This window comes from Microtus ochrogaster, chromosome 10 (assembly GCF_000317375.1).
Source record: "Microtus ochrogaster isolate Prairie Vole_2 chromosome 10, MicOch1.0, whole genome shotgun sequence".
Taxonomy (NCBI): Eukaryota; Metazoa; Chordata; class Mammalia; order Rodentia; family Cricetidae; genus Microtus; species Microtus ochrogaster.
The window spans coordinates 67,605,351-67,627,873 of NC_022016.1; the positions used below are offsets into that span (position 1 = coordinate 67,605,351).

Consider the following 22,523-nt stretch of genomic DNA (forward strand, 5'->3'; position numbering starts at 1 on the left):
GACCAAATCCTGATCCCCTTTCCTCTGAACCTGGAGTTTATGGTGGCCAGTGGAGTTGTTAGTCTTGAGGCAGCTTTTTGTGAGGTTCTAAGCAGTTCACTCCTCTTGGGAGAGCCACTGCTTCTTGATAACAAATTGACCTGATGGAATCAAGAACTAAGAAAGAGAGGGGGAGCAGGACGGCGGTGGCCCATGTCTTTGAGCCCAGCACTTGGGAGACAGAGACAAGTGGATCGCTGAGTTTGAATTTCAGTGTAGCCAGGTCTACACCAAGGAACCCTGTCTGAAAAAACCAAAACAGAATAAAACAGAAAAACAAACAGATAAACAAAAAAAAAGAAAGAAAAGGAAGGAAGGTGAATTTGATGATTGAACAATGTCCCAAAGGACACTAGATTTTCTAGAATTCTGAGTCTTTAATAAAAGACTATAAGATGACTGCTTAGTCATGTCCGTCACAGAACGTGGGCCGTGCCACTTTGTTCTGTGAGTTACTGCGTGCCCGCTGCCTGTGAGATAGTCCTCCCCATGGGGTTCTCAGAGTTGGCCTGTAGGTCAAGGTGCAGCAGCAGCCGTCCTTCCAGTCCGCTCTTCCATTTCCATGCTTGGAACTGAGCCTTGGCCATGGGAGGCAAACGCTGCATCCTCAGCTCAGCTACACAGTGCTTCCAGGAAAGATAGCAGCATCCCATGTCTGGAGATGTTGCAGGCAGACTGCCTAGGGGGACTAGGCTTAGACCCTGTTTGTATTTAACTTGGGCGTACTGTTACCTGCATGCCTGCCTCCTCACCGTGTCTCTGTGCTCTTCTGCAAGGATGGGAGACACTCCTTGGTACTTGGGACATGCTACTATTGATTCTGGCTTGTTGAATAAAGTGATGTTCATGTCCAATAACTTTCTGTCTCCCAACAGAGGCGCTCGGTAGAAAGCAAACCCAGTTCTAAAGCGGTCGTGAGGCTGTGCAGGAGACATGCTAAGTGGAGAGCTGGGTGTTCCTAGGGAAGAACCCCTCAAGTGCTGGAGTGGGCTAGAGAAGGCTTTCTGGGGAGCCAGTCCTTTCCAGTTGACACACCGAAAGAGAAACAAGATAGGCCTGCACCACACAGCTAGGAACTGGCTATTCTTGGGCCAACCCTTCTTGAGAACTGCCCTGAGCCAACAGTGGCCACAGCTCATAGTCAAAAGTAGAGTATGGTCGTGGGAGATGGTAGCCATAGCACAGCGAGGTCAGGGGTGCTGTCCTGGGTGAGTGTGTGGTGACGGCAGTTGACAAGAGCTGTTTGCCAGGCTGCTAGGGAAGCATGGAAATTTCCAGACAGAGAGATCTGCATGTTCAGGGGAATGGGAAGAGAAAGAGAGAGAGGCAGGCAGACAGACATGACAGTGATCCTTTCAGAGAAGTCCACGCTGCCGTTTTCCAGCTGCCCCACCCCGTCTCAGGCTGTCATCGGGCAGAGGCAGTGCCAGGCCAGTTCCCAAGATGCCCAAGCACTAGTAAATGTAACCAAATCCCCACACTGTTAACTCTTGGCTCCCGCAGCCGGGGCTGACATTTTTCTTACCTATGACCCAGAGCATGCCCTGACTGAGCCCAGTTTGTCCTTACCACAAGCTGCTGACTAAGCCAAAGCGCAGTGACAGGTGTTGCAAGATGCTGAAAGGGCAGGATTCCCACGGGCTCCTGGACCCTGCACTGGAGCAAGAACGGAGACACTTGGAGAGAAGCCCAGCACTAGCTTTCTCTCCACTTGGGTGACAGTGGCTTCTCTGCCTTACATTTAAGTGTACATTTAAGTGAGCCTGGATTCTTATACCTTTAGGGTTGGGGGAGGTGTGTTTCCATGACCTAGAGGAGAAAGCTTATTGGATTATATTTTTTCATTTTTCCCCACTATGCACAGCGAAAGAAATTATGTTTTGAAAGCTTAATATGGTGAATGGAAAACATTACTTTCTCCCTAAAAATTCTGGTTTTTTCCTTATTCCAAAGAGCACCATGCATTTGTATTCTGAAACAGAACAGTTTGTAAGGCTCCACTTGCTGGCTTGCCGGATGATGTCTTGCATCTGTGGGAGAGGGCAGCCGTCTCTCCCTTTTCACAAATGACAAAGCAGAGGCTTTGAAAAAGTAAAGCAGCTGATTTAGACCCAAAAGTCCTAGAAACAGCAGCTCAAGTTGGCCTTTTCTGTCCTTTATTGAAAAGGACTTTCTGTTGCGCCACAGCCATGAAAGGTTAGCAGCAGAGGTGCCAGCCATTTCTCGCTGTTGCTGGGAACCATTGCTGTGCATCAGAACACTGAAGGAGTAGACTTGAACCAGCCTTCCTGAGGGCAGCCAGATCACCTGAGTTCTCATCCATGCGAGGTTAATACAGACAAGAGACCGCAGAGCCCACAGCAGGCTGGAATGCACGCTGCTGTCGTGTAAAGCGGATGGTTGTGTATGGTGGTGAGTGCATGACGCGGTGATTACCAGATAGCCCAGTCAGAGTTGCTAAGATGTGGTTATTTCCAGATAGCCCAGTCAGAGTTGCTAGGACTTTTAGACTTCATTTTCATTTTCCATAAAGGAAGAAAAAACCCTACTTTTTTTTTTAGAAGTGGAAACATATCCATGCTTTTAGTCTAGCACCCACCACCGCACCCCTAAAAAGAAAAAAGAAGTTAATGTGCGCTTTTAATTTATTAATTTACTTTATTTAAAAGGAGGTCTCAGGTGTGGTGGCACACACCTGCAGTTGTCAGAGCACTTGAGGGTGGAGGCAGGAGAGTTACAGGTTCCCGGCAGCGACACACAAGGAGACCCTGCCTGTAAAACACAGATGGGGCTAGAGAGATGTTCAGCAGCTAAGGGTACTCAACTGTTTCTGCAGAGGACTTAGGTTCAGTTCCCACCACCTATGCTGGGTGGTTCTCAACTTCCTGTAAGGCCAGTTCCAGGGTTTCTGATACCCTGTTCAGCCTCCCCAGGCTTCTACATGCTTACGGTGCACATAAACACTCACAGGCTCACACACATACTCCTATAAATAAATAAAACTTAAGAAAACCCCACCAAAACAAAGGGAAGTCCGGGGTACACAGATAAATAATTCCAAGTGATCATGAATCTCTAGTGTATCGGGGAAACTGCCAGAATCCTCAGAATGAACTGTTCCAAAACATCTCATTTATAAAAGCCATGAGAGGCCAAGAGCTGCTTATTCCTTAAAATAGCAGTAAAAGTAAAAGTCTGTAGGTAATGAAGTTATGTAAATATTTTCAAAATGTATTAACTAAAGCCTTATAGTGCACTGCCTGTAGTCTCTAGACTTGCAGCTTCTGGGTTTTGAGATGTCACTTCACTTCTTGTCCCAGTTGATTTTTTCAACCTGACACAAACCTAGTCATATCTGGGAAAGGGAATCTTAATCGAGAAAACACCTCCTTTAGACTGGCCTTTAGGCAAGCTTGTAGAGACTTTTCCTTAGTAATGATGGATGGAGAAGGGCTGAGCCCACTATGGGTGGTGCTACCCTCGGGCAGATGGCCCTGGCTGTATACAAAAACAGATTGAGCAAGCCCTGGGATCAAGCCAGGAAGCAACATTCCTCCAAGACTTCTGCTCCAGTTCCTGCCTTGAATTCTTGCCCTAGCTTCCCTTCACACTGCACTACAGCTGAGAACTGAAGTAAACCCCTACGTTGCTTTCGGTCATGGTGTTTATCTTCAATAGAAACCCTAACCAAAACAGTCTAAAAGAAGTATCCATCAAAGAGAAAAATGTTGGAAAGAAAATGTTTATTTATTTTTTTGAATGAAAAAGGGAAGGTGCTGGAGTGGATGAATTAATTAACTTGCTCATTTGTGCACACATCCACCGTTAGTTTCTTGCTAAATTAAATATGCTATGCTGGTTATCAGAATTAATTACAAAAATAACAAGTCTCTAAGAAGCACATGGTTAGTGTGAACAGATAGGAGGGGCTCAGGTTAGGTTAGGTTGCTGTAGGAGAAGGAAAGGGGAACTCAGAACTGCTCTTTGAAGTTGGGAACTAGTCTCTAAGAGGAGAGGATATTTGGGCTGGGTCTAAAAGGATGATGACAGGAAGGAAAGGTACTCCCAAACATGTCCACACAGTGGCCAGCGTCATTCCAGATACTCTGAAACACCAAGGGAAACAAGACCAAGTGAAAAGGCAAGGAGGACAAGAAGACATGTAAAGAAATCACAGTGTGGCAGTATGGGAAACATGATTCTAAAGACCATGTGGGGTTCTCAGGAAACAGAAAATTGGTTTACTGTGGTGTGTACTTTGTTTTGATTTTTTTAAAAAAGCTAAAATGATAAAAGTGAAAATTTTGTCCCATGCAAAAGGAGATAATTTCTTAATTTTGGTGAAGATTTTAGCAAGAACCTTAGCAAAAAACAGGTTGTGCCCAGTCACTAATCCGGACATTACTGGTTTAAAGACAGATGTCCTAGAACAGGCTTGCCCACTATTGGCTTCCCTTAAGAGTTTGATATTTTGTGCCTCCCTGCTTCTCAGAAGGGTGGTACAGTGTAATACAAGAGCACTGTAACAGAATCTCATTTCCCTTATAACCCTAACCCCAAGGTTCTAACTTAAATCTGTGGCTCTTTGTCTAGAAGTACCAGTTGCTCACCTTAGTTTTAATTTATCTTCTTAAAAACAATGCCAGCCTTTTTGTTATATTGATTAATTAAAAAATAATCTATTCTTTTTATGAATTACCTATTGTATCTTTGGTATACTTTTTAAATTTTGTTCTTGCTTTCTTCTTATTAATAATATTTTTTTCTATACTGAGTGTTGTTAATACCTGTTTTACAATTGTAAATAGGTAGTCTTTAAAGTATATCAATGACTTTTAATTTTATTTATTTTATAGTGCTGTATAGAAATAGGCATTTTTCAAGTAGATAAATATGTCAGTTCTCTTTTTGAACAATATATTTACCTGTATTTATTACTCTCAAGAGTAAAAAGACATTTAGATATTTTCTAGTATTTAAAGGCTTTCAGTCTTCCCCCACCTTTTCCCATTTCTTTGAGACAAGGCCCCATATATAGCTCAGGCTGGCTTTGAACTTCTGATCTTCTTGCCTCCACCTCTCTAGTGTTGGGATGGTGTGTGTACACCATCATGCTTAGCAGAGTTTTAAACTTCTAGATTTGAACTGTTTTCTTTTTAAGGGGGAAAAAAAAGCCCTGAAGTTTCTTTATAGTAATGAGCCAGTTATGCTAACATCATTAAAGGTCGTCCGTTGTTTTACCACAGGCTCAAAGTGAGGCTTTATTAGCTCGAGTCTCACCTGTATTTACATCGCTATCTGGGTGTTTTGTTTTTTTCCACGGTGCTGCAGGCTGTTTTCTTTACTGAAAATTTACAATAGCCATATTTTCCTATTATTTATTTAAGATTGATATGGGACTTTTCCTCCCACACTAATACTTGATAATTGATACACCAGGCTCTACCAAAGCATCCCGCAGATGCTTCTTGGCATCTCCCTCTGATTCCTAAGTTTCTTCCACTGTTTGTCAGTATTGTGCCACTTTATTGAACATGTGAATCCTTTTACATCCTGGAGTCCTCAGGAGCCCCTTGACTGCTTTGGTACCTATAGACCGCTGGGCTTGCTCTCAAGGCCTTGTGAAAAACCAGCTTTCTCATTGCCTTGCAGGTTCTGACCACATTCGCGAGAAAGATGGACTGTGGGCTGTCCTGGCCTGGCTCTCCATTCTGGCCACCCGCAAGCAAAGTGTGGAGGACATCCTCAAAGATCACTGGCAGAAGTTTGGTCGGAACTTCTTTACCAGGTCAGACACAGTCTGGATTGGGTTCAAGGGATCGTGGGGAAGTGGACAGAGACAATTCTCAGGGACAGTGTCTATCTTGTCTGTAATGTTACGGACACCCGAGTTCACCCAGCTTCTTTAACTGGCGACTTTGAATATGATCTGATCAGGATGAAGATGAAGTCAGTTTTTAAAGTAAACCATAAAGAACAAGGATTTTTAAAAATAGCTAGCTTAATCAAAAGAATAAGCATTTAAATGTACCTGTCGAATAGGCAAAATAATAGCACTGGGTTTAGAGTCATGGGAGTAGATGAATTTTATTTCTTTTCTGAGTTAGGAGGTCATTAGTTTTCTCATCTGTAGGAAGAGGAATATTGGTCTGGTTATTGAGAGGATTAAGTGAAGATGTAGTGTAAACTCTGGAGCTCAGAAAGCCTGGAAATGTGTCTCCTTCAATTCTGGAAACAGTTAGTGCTCGGTTCAGATCAACTCTCTGACTTGTTAAATAGGACCCAGTGATACTGGTCAGCAGCATTTCACCCATTGGTCCAATCAATATTTACTCTCTATTTTTCTTTCTCCCAGGTACTGGTAAATCTGTAGGAAAACAATATTTCAGAACACTTAACAATTCTTCTTTACTATGTATGCTTTTATTTTTAAGAAGTGTTCAGCTATGAGGAGTGAGGCTGGAGGTGTAGCTGAAGAGTGAAGTGTCCGTGTGGTCAGCATGCGGAAGGCTATGGGCTCTACTTTCAGCACCCCAAAATACATTCTTGCCAGTAGTGTTCTTCGTTATTTCTAATTTGACTATCCCTTAATAAGTGTAAAAATTGAAAAATTGTTTCCCTGAATCTCAATATTTTATGAGAAGGGATATTAGATAAAGCATTTATATGTAAGAAAATTTTGGATATATTTCATTGGACCTCAGTTGCATTTCTTGTTTTATTTTTATTGCTCTTTTTTTAAAGCAGGGATTCACTCACTATTTTGCCCTGGCTGGCCCCAAACTCACAAAGATCTACTTGCCTTTGTCTTACAAATGTTGGCATTAAAGGTGTGCACCACCATACCTGGCTCCCCATACCACCCTTAGTTTTTTGGGGGTTTTTTGTTTTTTGTTTTTTTTTTTTATATAAAATGGATGCATTGGACTAGATGTTTTAGAAGAAAAAAAGTGTGTATATTCCAGAACTGGTAGTCCATGGTCTTCAGAAATTCAGAAAAGAATTTAACCTTAAGCAACTTGAACTTGTTAGTCTTTCAAGAAGATTCTGATCAAATTATTATTTTGTTGAAAGCATAAATAAAAACTGCCATGTGTTCATCATGAAGTCCTGGGAACCAATCAGGACTGTCCTCAAGGAGCGAGAATACCTGGTAATTCATAGTAGCAGCCATGGACTCACTAGGCCCAGAGTTTCACAAAACATCACCATGTTTGTTTTTATGTTCTGTGTGTCACCTGAGTCATGCAGACACCGTGTGAATACTGCTTGACTAGCTATGTGGATGAGCAGTGACCAGAGTGGAGTCAGGTTGAGTGTGTTCAGATCTTCACTGTTGATAGCTAAACACACCTCCATACTGGAAATATTCCACCACAGCTTCACTACTTATCAGATACTACACCAATCAAAGACTACAGATGCAGTCTGCAGAACCTGCACTTAGGACCTGTTCTGAGCCCACTCTACCCTCCACTCACTGAACAGCAGTGCTAGTCAACTTCCACACCAGCGTCCAACATGAGCCTTAAGACAATTATTTAATCAGGCAACCCGGATTCTAAGAGGCAGGACAGCTGGCCCTTCTGTAAAGGCAGCTGCTAGCAGAAGTTGGAGGCGTAGCTTGCTCTGTCTGGTTACAAAGCCAGAATTCTTTCCATGCAAGCCCTCTGTGTTTGGGATTTAAACATCTTCTCTCCGAAACACCCAAAGACCACAGGCACAAAGCACAGAAACCTGGCTGTGATTTCTTGCTCTTTATCGTTTTAACTGGGGGAAGCGCCAGCTTCAAGATGGAGGGGACTATTTTGTCTCAGCTACATAGACTCCCGGAGCCAGATAAGTTAGTGATAATTCTCCAGTATTCCTCTTGTTTCAGATGTATTATCTTGAACATCTTGTACTTTGTTTGCTGTAGCAAACAAATGGATTCTGCCATCTTGAGCCTCTAACTGTTTCAAGAGGAATTGTGCCATCACGTTAAGAAAGCCTGCCAAGGTCTTTAACTTCACAAGAAAGATGTTGAGAGCAAGTCTTGAAAGAAAAATAATAACCACAGAATTTTGTTGTAACACAGCTGTTTTCTTTTCTTGACCCCTTATCATCCGCTGAAGGCATCCCTCTGCCAGGCTGAATTTAAAGCAGACTACACTCCCCGCTGAAGGAGACTGGTGTTTGAAGCATAACTAGTTAGCACCTACTTATCTGGTCTCTGATATTCTGGCCTTGCTCTAGGAAATTCCTGTGGGTACTGGAACTTTGCTTAGCCACAGTCTTACAGCTTCACACAGGCCCCAAACCAAGGGCAGGCCCAGCCTTCACCTCATAAGAGCGATAGGCATTTGGAGCAGAAGGGTCTGAGTCATGTGCTGGTTGACATAGAGTTCTCTGGAGGTCATAGAGCTGGTCACGTTCCCTCCTCAGGATGTAGGGATGTGACAGTAATGGCATCTCCTCAAAGCCCGTAGAGGAGTACCTTAGAACCTCTTTCTGTAGAGAAGCCAAACCAGGAGTTCTCTGGTTATTCAGCCCTGCCCTTTCTTCTGAACCTCCCTTTCATCCCCAGCACCCACTCTCCCTGCTGACTGACAAGTTCACAGCTTTTGCCAGCTCCTGAAGTTCGATGGCTTGTTTGTGGGGGTGGGGGATGGGCACACAAAGGATGACAGTGGTCTGCTTGCCTGGGATGCCCTGACGTCAGCCCAGGGGTCTCAGCTACTTCACTTTTTCCAGGTATGACTACGAGGAGGTGGAAGCTGAGGGTGCCAGCAAAATGATGAAGGACCTGGAGGCCCTGATGCTGGATCGCTCCTTTGTGGGGAAGCAGTTCTCTGCAAACGATAAAGTCTACACTGTGGAGAAAGCCGATAATTTTGAGTACAGTGATCCAGTAGATGGAAGCGTTTCAAAAAATCAGGTAGGAACAGACTGAGTACGTGAGAGAGACCAGAGCATCGTCTCGGAAGCCTCAAGAGAAAAATGAGAAAGGCCCCTAGGTTTCCTTGGCAGACCTGTTTTTGGGGCCTTTTGATCTCAGTTGACTTTCTGCCCAGTTACATGTGACTCTCCTACATTTTCATAGGGAGAAAAAGATTTTGTTTTTTTGACCACAGTTCTTTACAGCCCCCTGTACTTCCATGCTAGAACTCTGAGTCTGTATATCGAGGAATTTTTGTAAGCCCTAAAATGATACACAAGATGCCATGTAGAATGTTTGGGAAAGTCTTAAAGCTGTAGAAAAACCTTACTGTGATCCTACATATCAGTTTGTCTCCCTTCCGACATGCTAGCAGTGTGATGTCATGAGTGACATTGTATGCACTCTTCTTGTATGCTCTAGATTCACGATAAGAATATGCCCCTCTAAGGAAGGCTTCCTGGTTAGGAATTCCCACTCTTGTTATCTGTGGCCATCTGACAAGGCAATACATATTAGGACAGCAAAGCTGAGGATCTTGCCCACCCTGGGTGATGACAGATGGCTGCTGGGGTTTCTCATGATGGGTGTCTAAGGCTCCAGCTTGGTCATCCTTCTTGCTCCTTCTCCCAGTCATTCAGCACCCAGGATCTGCTTGCTTTTATGTCTGGTGCCTGTTGTCAAGGAATGAAGTCATGCCTGGGAATTCGGAAGCAGAGAACTGAAGGGGACGAAGGTGCTGTAGCACCATAAACTCCCTGCTTGCTTTTCCGGAGGGATGCAGAGCCTTGGCTTGCTTCCTTACACGGCATCTGCCAGATTTTGGAGGAGATGGTTTGGAGAGTCACTAGAAGCCCCCTGTAGAGAGTAGATGGTGGGTGGATACCAGAGCCAGCTTCAGTGCCCAGTTCTAGAAAGTGGCATAGCCTCATGCCTTTGGCATGAATGAGGACCCTGGATCAGTCTGGATGATGGTACCTTAGGTCTTGCAGTTAGCAGGAAGGAGGCCTGTAGAGGAGAGAGCAGTCCAGAGGTCAGCAGAGCTGCACGGGAGGTGTAACGAAGCCTTAAGAGTTCAGAACCCAGGGTCCCAACTCTGCAGGCACCTCGCCCACGAGGGAGGGGCAGGGCAATGCATTGTGGGAAGCTGGAGCTGTGCTCTATGCCACAAGGAAGGAGACAGCAGTACCATTTTGTAGGATTGGGAAACTAGAACACATAGTGAGAGACGGGGTAGGAGAGAAACTGCCCACAGTAAACACAGGGAGGAGGTTTTAGGAGCTACAAGTTGAAGCCTGGGGTGAGGACAGCCCTGGTTTGCTTCTAGAAAGTAAACCATGCTGAGTAGAGCAAATGTGCCCTCCCCGTTGACCAGCTGGAGGACACACTGTGTGTGACCTGTCTGCTGTCCTCACAGCGAATCCAAGGAGTGGCACAGCTGGAACTGTGAAGTGACAAACACCAGGCAAGACGTGTCCTTCCTTCTGCTCGGTCTTTGGCATCTTACAAATAGACACACAAAGAGCGAAGGACCCTTAGGCAAGCATCTGACATAGCCTCTCTTCCTTGTGCTGAAAGAGAGCTGTCTCGGAGCCCCAGTCTCACCCTAAGTAAGGCAGAAAGGTACTGGGAGGGAGGGAAGCAGAAAAAGGCCCTGCTCGCGCATGGACCTCACTTCGGCTTATTAGTCATCAGAGGACTGGCCACTGGATCGTGCTGGGTTAGGATGAGCCCCGCTTCTCCTGTCCAGGGCACGTGGCCCTTTTCTGAGATTCCCTCGCAGTGCTCTTCAGAGCCCTTTCTCTCATCTGCCTGCAGTGTTCTCCAGAGCTTTGAGCCAAGTTCTGCCTCCAGCAGCTTGACTTATTTATGAAGCTTCAAGCTGAAATGACCAGTCCATGAATCACAGGGAAATGGGCAGGGGTGAGAGCAGCAACCACCAAGATTGCATCTCCCAGATGACCCTGGAGATGCTGCTCCTACATAGTTAAGCCTCTCCGTCTGGATGCAGCGAGAGGCTGACAGAAGGCAGACTCACAGGGCTCGATTGCTGCCATCTATCAAGGATCTAATCCCCCAATGGATAAGGTTGGGTCTCCAAATGGACCCCTCCTGTCTGCCAGTCTGCAGTCTCTCTCGCAGCATTCGCCGGGAAAAACCCTTTGCTTATCTTTTTCCAGGGCTTGCGGCTTATATTTGCAGATGGTTCTCGTATCATCTTCAGACTGAGTGGCACCGGGAGTGCAGGGGCCACCATTCGATTGTACATTGATAGTTATGAGAAGGACGCTGCCAAAATCAATCAGGACCCCCAGGTAATGCCTATGTCCTGCACCCTGGTTCGTTATTTTGGCTCAAGGGAGTGATTATGGTCTGCCGAACCTGCGGCATCACTGCCTGTCCTCAATGACCCATCAGGTCACCGGCTCTACTAGCTTTTGTTTTGTCTCTTTTAGTGTGTTAGAACAAAATGACCAATAATAACCACAGTAATAATTACCTTTGTCTGAACATTTGTTGTTGATTACACCCACTGCATAAATATATTCAGTTAACAATCTCATCCTCTCTGTCTCTGTCTCTCTCTCTCTTGTGTGTCTGTCTGTCTCGTGTGTGTGTGGGTGTGTGTGTGTATCTGTCTCTCTTTCTCTCTAACGTGTGTATGTGTGTATCTGTCTGTCTCTCTTGTGTGTGTGTGTGTGTATGATGGTGTATGTAGTGATGTATGCCTATGTGTTCCTGACAGCCAGAGGAAGACATCTAGTGCCCTGCTGTTACCTTATTCCCCTAGACAGGGTCTCTCACTGAGCCTGCAGCTAGGCTGACAACTGGCAAGTGACCCTCCTCTCTCTGCCTTCCCCCTCACAGCACTGGGGCTCGAAGTATGTGCACAGCCATGCACAGCCATGCACAGCTTGTTTTGTGTGGGTTTCAGACACTTAACTCATCTGGTGATACTTATATAGCAAGCACCCTTACCTGCCCCAGTTCCTATTCGTTTAATTCTCAGGCTATATGGACTGTTATTCCCCTTGTACTGATAAGGGCATTGAGACACAGGAAGGCAACAGGCACTGACTAGGCGTGTCTCTATTCAGTGGCAGTTACACGAGAATGGTTCTTTGCGTCAGTTGTTGCATGTCTGGCCTGTCTCTGATCATGCATCGCTTTGCTTGCTGGGTCTCCTGCCCTGATAAAGCATCTGATGGTTCCAGCTTTGTCAGGGTCAGGGACAAGCAGGGACAGCCAATTTTATGTGTCTTGCCGGAAAAGTCTACTGGGTTGGGTGCCTGTGGAGTATGTAAGAATGAACAGGGGTCCTGGACTTTCAGAATAGTCACCAAACCGAGGAGCTAAGAGGATAAATGGTGCACAGAAGAGGTCCCCAGGTGTGTTCCTCAGAGCACTCACCTTGGCCGATGCTCCTGAGCCAGAGCTTTAGATCCACAGAGTGTGGAGGGGATAAGGTACATTTGCTCTCTTGGTGTTCACAACTCATATTGTACCATAAAAGGCTCAAGACAATATCCCCTGGAAGATGCTCATCTAAATGGCATCTGCTAAGAATTCAGCAGATGTTTTCCAAAGGCATAAAAATGGCCGGGAAGTTTGTGGAACAGAGACCCTGTCACTGTTCATAAGGGAAATGCAAAGGAAAGCCAGAATATGTTAGGACCCCATGTCAGCAGACTGGCTGTTGACAAGAGGACCCGAGGTGAGTGTCATGCTGGGGACTAGGAAGCACACTGGTATGGCAGTTCTCAGAAATGTGTGACCCCCCCACCACACACACAAAACAAACACATTACCGAGAACTTCCGTGCAATGAACAATCTTTGCCTGGGTTTGTGTCTGGAGAAACTGGAGCCTTTGTGCTGGAGAGACGGCTGCCCTCATAGGCAGTTGCTATGCTGCTGTGCCCATGGTTCCACTGCGACTCCAGCTTCATTCCTAGCAACAGATGAAGAGATAAAGGTGTGACCAAGTCACACAGGGCAAAGTTACCCCATCTTAAAAATAAGAGAGTCCTGCCATTTGCAGTGACATGGTGATCTTGGAGAACATTATACTGAGCAAAACAGGACAGTCCCAGAGAGAGGCCATATAGGGTTATTTATTTGCAGAAGCTAAAAAGAAACAATTTAACTCATACACAGAGAAGGGTTAGTTAAAGGGTAGACACTTTCAGTTAGGCAGGATGCAGGAAAGAACTCAAAGTCACGGTGATGCCTGTAGTTAGTAATGCTGTATTTAGTGCTTACATTTTTCTGAGAAAACATATTGCTGATGTCTTCACTACCACCATGGCATAAGAAGAGCTGTGGCTGTGGCAGGTGGTTCGACAGTAGTAGTCCCTTCACCACATCGCTGCTGTTGGGAGCTGAGAGTTTGGCCTGATGGCAGAGTGCTTGCCTAGCATTCATAAGCCTCATCATCCTGCAGGGAGCCAGATTTTTAAAAATTACATTTGATACCTCAAATATAAACCAATTTTTGTGAAAAAGAAATGAAGTAATGTGTATCATATGTACTTTTGCACAAAGCCTCTTTTCTTCTAGTACCTGATAAAAGCTTGTAAAACTCCAATTTGGAGATTCTAGTGTAGTGGTTTTGAGCATATTGGTTGTAGAGTTAGTGAGGTCTTATTTTAAATTCTCTTCCTGCCACTGAAGACCCATGTTCCATGTTTTTGTGTCTTGGTTTCCTTGTATATAAAATGGTGCAGTGATAACTTTACATCATTGTAGGGATTTGGAAAGAGAGTGGATTTAAAATGCTTCCTCACCGGGGCTGGCACATGCGATCAGCTTTTAAGAAAGGTGATGTCATGGTTAGGAGCGCTTGCTGCTTTTGCAGAGGACATGGTTTTGGTTCCAAGCACTCACATGATAGCTCAGAGCCATCTATAACTCCACTTTCATGGACTCTGATCCTTTATTCTGCCCTCCCTAGGCACTAGTCATATGTGGTGCCGCTACATACATGAAAGCAAAACACCCGTATTCAGAAAATAAAGAAATCTTTAAAACCTTAAAAATTAAAAATCAAAAGCAGTTCAAGGCTGGTGAGGTGCTCAGCCGGTAAAGACACTGAATTTGAACCCCAGAAGCCACCCAGTGGAAGGAGAGAACAGGCTCCCCTAAGCTGTCTTCTCACCCACCACGTGTGCTGTTGTGGTATGCATCTGGCTCATGTAAGTGTGTGTATACACATACACACGAAAGATGTAAAATAGAGCGATCCATTTTCAGATTTTTTGACCCTAAATTTTTAATTGTAAAACCCCCCACAGTCTATCATATTTTTAAAGTCTATGTAGAGCACGTTTGCATTGTTCCCAGCAGAGCGCCAGAGCCTTTTCAGTTTGCAGAGCTGAAGGTTGACCCTCTGTGGCAGCCTGCTTTTCCATCAGTCCTTGCAGCCAACCCTGTGCTGTTATGTCTGAATTTGACTAGATACTTTGTGCGCATTTGCATTTGTTGAAAAGGAGCTGGGAAAACAAAAACGGAGCTACAAGAGCCTGCTTCTCTGTTTCTGTCACACTTTTTCCAGCAGCCAGGTTCCAGCTTCAGCAATCTCCATATCCCTGTACGGTTTTAACTTCCCTAAAACCTGATCCAAGGGCCCTGCGGGCCACACCACAGGTTCTTAAGATAATAGAGAAGGAGAAAAGGGGAAGGTGGGAATGGTTAGCTCTCTCTTTATCTTCAAGTTAAAAGCCTGGTCTGTGCTAGGCAGAGGAATGAAAAAATATATTTCTTCTGAACTTAAATTCCCAGGGTGGAGAATCAACTGAAATGTTTGGGGCTCTCTCCGTGCCTGCAGACGCCACCAGCCACCTGGGCAGTGTCTGCCTTTACTCTGCGGCTGCTGTGTGAGCTGCAAGGACAGTGGCATGTGGTAGCCATAGTGGGTGCTGCTGGCTTTCCCAGCTAGCATGATTTGATGGAGATGAAAGACAGAAATGGCAAGAAAATGCCCTGTTTGGGCTATTTATGTCCAATCACTGCACACCTTTGGTATTCCTCTGTAAATAAGTCAGTCTAACTAGATGGAGTTTTCGTTTGTCTGATGTCAAGGATGATTCATTTCAACAGTGGGGTCCACCCCTGCCCCCAATGAAAGCTGCTGTGAGGGAGGGGGTTGCATCTGACAGATGTGAGCATCAGCTCAGACTATGTAGAAGGACCCAGATAAGAGAACCGTTTTAGGTGGAGTCATGGCAGAGGGTTGGAGAGAAGTGGGTACCCTGGCAAAATATTTACAGCATAAGAGTCTCATGGACTTGATGGGATGAATGTGGGGGATGTGGAGAGGAAATACCCAGAATGTTTTGGTCGCTTGCTTCTCAGGGTAGACCTGGAGTTGGCTAACTGAAATAAGAAGGGCTGGAGCCAGGCTTGGGTTCGCTTTATTAACTTAAAAGAGCTTCGGGTATCTTGGAGTCCTGGAGTAAGTGGTTAGAGTCATGGACCAGGGATCTGTTGACAAAAGTGATGGGAAAGGTTCTTCCGTTTGTGTTTCTCTCAGGTCATGCTGGCTCCCCTGATCTCCATTGCTCTGAAGGTGTCCCAGCTCCAGGAGAGGACAGGACGCACTGCCCCCACTGTCATCACCTAGAAAGATGGCCAGACGTGGTACGTCCCTCCACCTAGGACCCATCCACGCCACCGATTGAAGAGCATGGACAGAAACAGTGTATTCGCCTGGGCTTTTTAGGACTTGGTTTTTTTACTTCCCACTTGATAAACAGCCAATTGTGAGGCACTACCACTGTGTGGGGGAGAAGGACGGCAGACCTGAGAGCTCGCACTCACGTCTGTCCCTTCCCTTGCTCTGTTCAACTGCTGCTGTGTGCCCCTTGGTCTCCTAGCATCAGGTACTGCTTACACCACCATGTAAAGGTTTGGAGGCTGAGGGTCAGCAGTAAGGCCATCTCCTGTCGGTAGGGTGTGCCCGTGAAATGATGAGGTTCCCGCTCCACTGTGAATGTCCCCATGTTTACATGTCATCTGACAGCGTACGGTTTCTGGTGCCTTCTCTCTAGTCAGTTTTCCTCCGAGTGAGACGTGCTCGTCCACAGATCTCTGTGTTGTTTTGCGCATGGTCCCATCCGCACCGATATTTGGGACATTAAAGCAGAATGCACTTACTGTTTGTTGCCTGTTGTCTTCTTCACTCTTAACTACAAAGAAATAAAACAGACTGTCTGCCTTGTTTCAGGAGGGGGGATTATATTTTGTTTGGGGGTAGTGTTTTATTTGATGAGAGGGAGATTATATTCTGTTTTGATGTCCTAGCCAGAACTACTTTTTTTCTGGATAAGTTGACAATCCTTAGATTTAAGAGCTATAATTTTCAATCTCACCGGGGTAGCAACCTCTGGATACTCCCAGGGTTACTGAAGAAAGCTTGGTGCGGTGAACGACTTAGGGAAGAAGGTGATTTTCAGATCTGGTGGAGCTGGTGTATCCTTTGCAGTGCTGGCTGCCCCAGGCCTGCTGAAGAGGCGGAGGAAGGCCCTTAGATCTGAGTAACCTCTGCACCTTGCTGTCCAGCCCACAAGGATAACAGCAGTCAAAAGGGCTGGCTTTGAAGCCAAGTGACCTGGGTTTGACTCATACCTGAGCCCCTGGCTGACCTTTGGATGCCATTCCCCTCATCTTCAAAGTGGGGACACGAATAGTTCTAACTTTGGGGGTGCAGGGCTCATTAGGTGCATAAACCTGTGCCGTCAATCTCTGAAATCTTCACCCCCCCCAAAGAGGGTGCCCCCCGAGCATCATGCCCTCACCATTAGCCACTGCTCAGCATTACCCTTTCTTTACCAGACTACATCGAATAGCGCAGAAGGTGTGAAAACATTATTCTCCTTATTAAAGGTCGATAATGTGAGCCCAGGGTGTTAAGAGGCTTAGTGTAGCATTACAGTTCCCCCAAGAAACATCTGCACGTATCGGTCTGCCAGGAAATAAATGCTGGCTAAGGATCAGAGGAAAGAAACCATGTACGACATGTATCACTGCCCTCAAACTGCCTGTAGGATTCGCTGGGGCATCGGAGCCAGCACAGGTAGAATGCCGTGAGTTGGGCGGGCAATACCTGCTGTTGGCATTCATATTTTCCCCGTGTCTATTCTGTTGTAAATGTTGAGATTGAGATGTGTGCCATCCAGAAACCCTCCAACTAAGAAGTTATTATCCCCATGTTAATCAGCTCAGCTGAAACCTAACAGATGTTTTTAAGCACCTTGCCTGGGGCTCTCAGCTCCCATAAGCAGGGGCTCATTTCTGACATTGTGTTTTGTTGACTCTCCACAACTCTCTGTCTCTAGAAGGAGCTGTAGACACTCCCAGTATTGCAGCCCCTAGGGTAGCTGTAAAAATGTCCTGTTTGCCCCAGCCACAGTTCAGCTGCTTTTCCTGACTCCACTTGGAAGCTGAAAGCTGAGGAGAGGCCGAGAGAGAGGGAGGTGGCTGGAGCCACCTATAGGTGGCTGCCTGCAGGAGGGTGGGAGGAGGAGTAAGAGAGGCTGGTCTGCTGCAGCCGCCCAACCCCCCCCCCCAACAGCATCATTGTTGAGTCATGCTTGTTTTCTTTGGGGTGTGGTGAGAATTACTGTGAGAAAATTGGGTCAGAATTGTTTGGGGCCCTGGCTTGGAAACTTCCCCTTCCCCTAATCTTGACTTATGGCTCTTCCTGGAGAAGCAGTTTCCTGCTCAGATGTTCCCCAGCACCCCAACTAGACCTGGCTTCCTACACTGGGCCTCCCTCAAGGAGGAGAGCAGAGGCCAAGCTCTCTCAGCACTGTTTCCTTTGGTTCCTCTGCCTCCTCTGTTCCAGAGCCCACCCAGCTGCTGCCCGATGCATTTCAAGACCGATGAGACCAAAGCTAGCCTTGCTGTCCAGCAGTCCTCCCAAAAACGTGTTCCCGTGTGCAGGGGACACACCCCTCACCAGTGATCTGACCCCCACAGTTGAGTGGGTGGGATGAGAGAGAGCTCCCTGGTGGTCTCAGTGCACATCTTCCCCAGCATGGAAGGGCTTCCTGGCCTTCTGGCTTCACCCTCTGCTGAACCCTGCTAGTTGCCACCTGCTGTATACTCTCAAGTTCCACTTGATCTCTTGAATGTTGCAGGACAAAGATCCCTTTGGCCTGCCTGCCTGCTCTCTGCGCCCGCTTCTTTCCCTTTTCTGCCTTCTGAGACACTTGCAGTTTCCTCTAAATGCCATGCTCCTGCCTCTAGACCCTCCCGTCTGCTCTGCTTGCCCCTCCTCAGTTGTGCCCTCCATCCCTGATCTTCCTTGTGTCCCTAATTACGTGTTCTTTCCCTGTGACGCTTTCCTGAGCCCACATTGTCGCTAACCGATGTTCTTTTGCACTTCTGCCTAGAGCTCTGTGGCAGGCAGACTGTTCTGTGCCTTCTCTCATGGTCTAACTTCACGCCTGGTTCTTCAAAAGCTGGTAGCACGTGTGTTTGCATTGGTTTCACGCATGGCACTTTCATTATGCTGCGACTTTTCTGACGTGAGAAGTAGGAATGTCTGTCTTAGAGGTCCCAAGCAAGTGACCAACTTTCCTGGCTAACCAGTGTTAGAAATATTTGCTAACAGCGCCTCTCCGCCGGCTCAAAGAATTCCAATCAGACCAGATTAAACCAAAGTAAATGCCCGTGTTTAATAAAAGGTGGTCCCGGGTGGTCGGGAACATGGCAGGGGAAAGACAGAGGGAGCACACACCAAACCCAAAACCATGTGTTCCTAAATACCCAGTGGGAGTGGTCCTGACCCTTCCCAGAGAGGGGTCAGCGCTTGGCAGGCTGGGAGTTGGAGTCCAAGTGGTTGGTGGGCTGGGATAACACTTCCAACTCAATATTACAACCAAGAACTCAAGACTGAAAGTGAGAAAACGTCCAGGGGAGGGGATCCTGGTAGCAGATAGGAAACATACATCGGGATCCCTTAGACTAAGACTTAATTTGCTGAATGCAATGGTAAACATCTGTAGTCCCAGATACTCAGGAGGCTGAGGCAGAGGGATGTCTTTGTGTCTAAGAGTGCAGGACCATCCTGGGCAAGACAGCAAGATCTGCATTGAGAAAATAGGAGTTAGGTTTGGGGCAGAAGGGTGAGAAAGGAGGAGGAAGAGAGGCAGGGGAGGTGGAGCAATTATTAAATGTTACAAGTATTGTCATTTATTGCTCTGAAAATTGGGGGTCAATTTGCAGAAGAGTTCTTTCTATTGCTTACAGAAACAAGTTATTTTCCCTCAAGGAATTACCAAAGCAGGTCCAAGCTAAAGTATTCTTTGAAACCAGTTCATGGGGAGAAACCCAGACTGGAATAAGACAGGTACCTGACCCTGGGCCTCCCATTTCAGGCCCTCCTGGAAGGCTGGGGTTCGGCCTTCTTGGTTCTCAGGACCAGAATGAGATGCTGATGTATCCTTATACGAAAGAGTGATGTCAGCGTTTATGGCACAGCCTCTTGATAGCCGCCCACATGCTGCCCTTGGTTTGGTTTTCATCTGATGCAAAAGCTTCACCTAGATCCATTAAGTTGGATTGGAGGGTGTGGGCTAATAGCTTTTCCACGTCTCCATGAGTCACTTCTGCTCTCCAGATGACAGGAAGACCCATCAGAGGAGCTTTTGGGCTAATGTTTAAGAAAATCTCTGTCTCCACTGCTTCCCGGCTGACTATTCTACACCATGATAAATGAGCTACTCCTAGGCCAGAGAAAGAAATGGAAGCTTTGAGAGTCCCTGCTGTGTCAGTGCAGAAGGCCAGCTCACCTCCTTCACCCACCCGAGGACTGTGGGAACTCTGTGTATAGCACTAACCATTGTTAGGTAGAAGAACACCCCCAAATACACATTACTGATCTTCTCATGCTCACAGAGTCTACAGGGCAGGAAGTCAGGTGGGACACAGTGGAGATAGTTTGTATTTGCCTAAGTGTCTGCAACTTCACTAGAGAACCCTGAAGTAGCTGAGATACCTACATGGGCTGAATCCTCACCCAGTCCCATGTCTTCTGTCACAGGAAGCTCAGTTGGGACCATGGGATCTTGTGTACCTTCCTATGGCTTCTCCATGTAGCATGATGCTGGCTGCAGGAGAGAGGCAGGGAGCAGGTTGGAATTCTATAGAATGTCTTTGACCAAAACCAGTTGGTTCTAGCAAGTCCTTCAGGCCAGCCCATGTTCAAGGGTAGGAAAGACGCACTCTGCCTCTTCTTGACGGATTCCCAAGGACATACTGGAGGAGAATGTGTTTGGTGGACGTCAATGTGGTCATCTTTGGAAAGTATCACTTGTTCTGTAGACCAGGCTGACCTTGAACTCACAGAGATCTGCCTGCCTCTGCCTCCTGAGTGCTGGGATTACAGGTATGTGCCACCACTGCCAGGCCAACTATCACATTCTTAAACTACACCTTCCCACTAATAAATCTGCCATTCTAGGCCGTGTGGGTATGAGAATGACTGTAATTTAGAAGTTGCTTTTCCAGTGACCATCCTATTGTCAGTCATTTAGCTAGGACATGAGCCATGACATGCGCATAACAGATGCAGCAAACCACCTGCAATGCTACTTCTGGAAACCTTGGCTTGTATTCCAGAAGCCTCAATATGAGGTACTGAACCAAAAAAATTTTATTTGAAGTGTAGTGGAGGTGTGAACAAAACGGCCATTTGCTGGGCAGGGGATGCAGCTCAGTTAATAGCATGTTTGGCTGACATGAACAAAGCCTTAGGTTCAGTCCCAAGCCCTGCACACAGGTGTGGTCCCTGCCCTGACATCATTGCTTCTGCAACTCCAATAGTACCCTTGAAAGTCCCAAGATCCTGTTTTTTAAATTGGTGATGTGTTGCCTGTGCTTATAGTTCATGGGTGGTACTACCAGAGAGATTTACTTGACTGGTACTGGGGAGGGGTCAAAGGCTAGTTTATAGAATCAAGTTCAAGAATCCCAGGTCTTCAGCAGATAACTTGCAAGGTGCCTGATTCAAGATAGATGGAAAGCCTTGGCTGTCTTCTGTTTGCACAAGCATCCTAAACCAAAGCATTCCCAGATGCTCTCCCAGCCATCGTAACAACCAGTTCATCTCAGGGTCCCTAAGTTCGTGTTCTTATTTCCATGTTTTTAGTACAGGCCAGGTATCTTTTAAGTCATATGAAAACTCTGTACTGGGGAAGATGGATCAATGAATAAATACCACACAAACATGAGACCTAAGTTAAGGTCCCTAGAACCTATGTAGAGTACTACACAGTATTATGTGCCTAAAATTTCAAGGCTACTTTGATGAAAACGGGGTGCTGTCCTGGCTGGTTATATGTCAGCTCGACAGAAGCTAGAGTCATCTGAAAGGAGGGCACCTCAGTTGAGTAAACACTTCCATAATATCCAACTGGGGAGCATTTTCTTAATTAGTGGTTGATGGGGGAGGGCTCAGTCCACTGTGGGTGGTGTCACCCCTGGGCTGGTGGTCTCGGGTTCTCTAAAAAAGCAGGTTGAGCAAGCCATGAGGAGCAAGCCAGGAAGCAGCACCCCTCTATGACCTCTGCATGAGCTCTTACCATCAGGTTCTTGCTCGATTGAGTTCTTTCCCAGCTTCCCTCAGTGATGGATTATTACCTGGAAGAGGAAGTGAAATAAAACCCTTTCCTCCCCAAGTTGTTTGGCCATGGTGTTTCATAGCAACAGAAGCCCTAAGTGGACAGAAATTAGTACTAAGATTATGGCGTATTGCTGTGGCAGACCTGACCATGTTGTTTTGGGGAGAATTGTGGAAGGACTTTGGAACTTTGGGTTACAAAAGCCCCTGAGTGTTCAAAGCTTGGTCAACTATTCTATGGGAGCCTGGAAGAAAAGAAGGTTGAGAGAAATGGAGATGACAGAGGCCTGGCTTGGGAAGCTTCAGAGGGAAGTTCAAGGTCACTTAAAAACTTTCAGGGATGTTGCATGTTTCGAGTTTAGAATGTGTGGTTCTGGTCAGTTGAGTCTGAAGAATCAGCTTGTGATGAACAGGAGACAAGAGCCATTGATGTGAAACCTTCGCTTTCCTGGGACACTTGGCGCTGCTCAGCTGGAGCTAAGAAATTAGCACTGGTTAAGAAGAGATCAGCATCACTGAGGTGAACCCTTCTGGGACGTGTTTCCTGAGAGTCAGCACACAGAAGCTGTGTTCCAGAGGAGGCCAAGGTTGAATATGTTCTGGCAGCTGAACTTGATAGTGAAAGAGTCGCTCAGGTGCTGCTGGGGCTGTGAAAAGCTGCTGAGGCGTGGCATTGCGAGAGGCCACTGGATAAGGTGCAGCCTCAGGAGCAGTTGAAGCCCCAGACTTGAAAGGGTCATGCGGAGAAGTTGAGGCTTAGCGCCATGAGGAGGGAACCTAGGAGAGGCTATTGGTGAAAGTGTAGCTTAGTTGCATCAGAAGACCCCAGCATTTTGGAAATGCCAGTGCCATGGGGGTAGAGGCAGTGGTAGGGTGGAGCCAGTTGGAGCCTAGAAGACAAGCCATGCGGGCTGTAGAAGGTGAACCTCGAGATGTGACCCAA

The 22,523-nt window shown here is 46.4% G+C and overlaps 1 protein-coding gene across 1 annotated transcript in view; it reads left to right on the forward strand.

Moving 5' to 3' along the window:
• Pgm1 (phosphoglucomutase 1) overlaps positions 1–16,110 on the forward strand; it is a 57,965-nt gene extending 41,855 nt beyond the window's left edge. Inside the window, exons 8-11 of the mRNA XM_005353458.3 lie at positions 5,692–5,827; positions 8,773–8,956; positions 11,137–11,271; positions 15,488–16,110. Of these exons, the coding sequence (XP_005353515.1) occupies positions 5,692–5,827; positions 8,773–8,956; positions 11,137–11,271; positions 15,488–15,577 (545 nt within the window). The 3' untranslated portion in view covers positions 15,578–16,110. The remainder of the gene's footprint in view (positions 1–5,691; positions 5,828–8,772; positions 8,957–11,136; positions 11,272–15,487) is intronic.
• Positions 16,111–22,523: the final 6,413 nt, after the last annotated feature.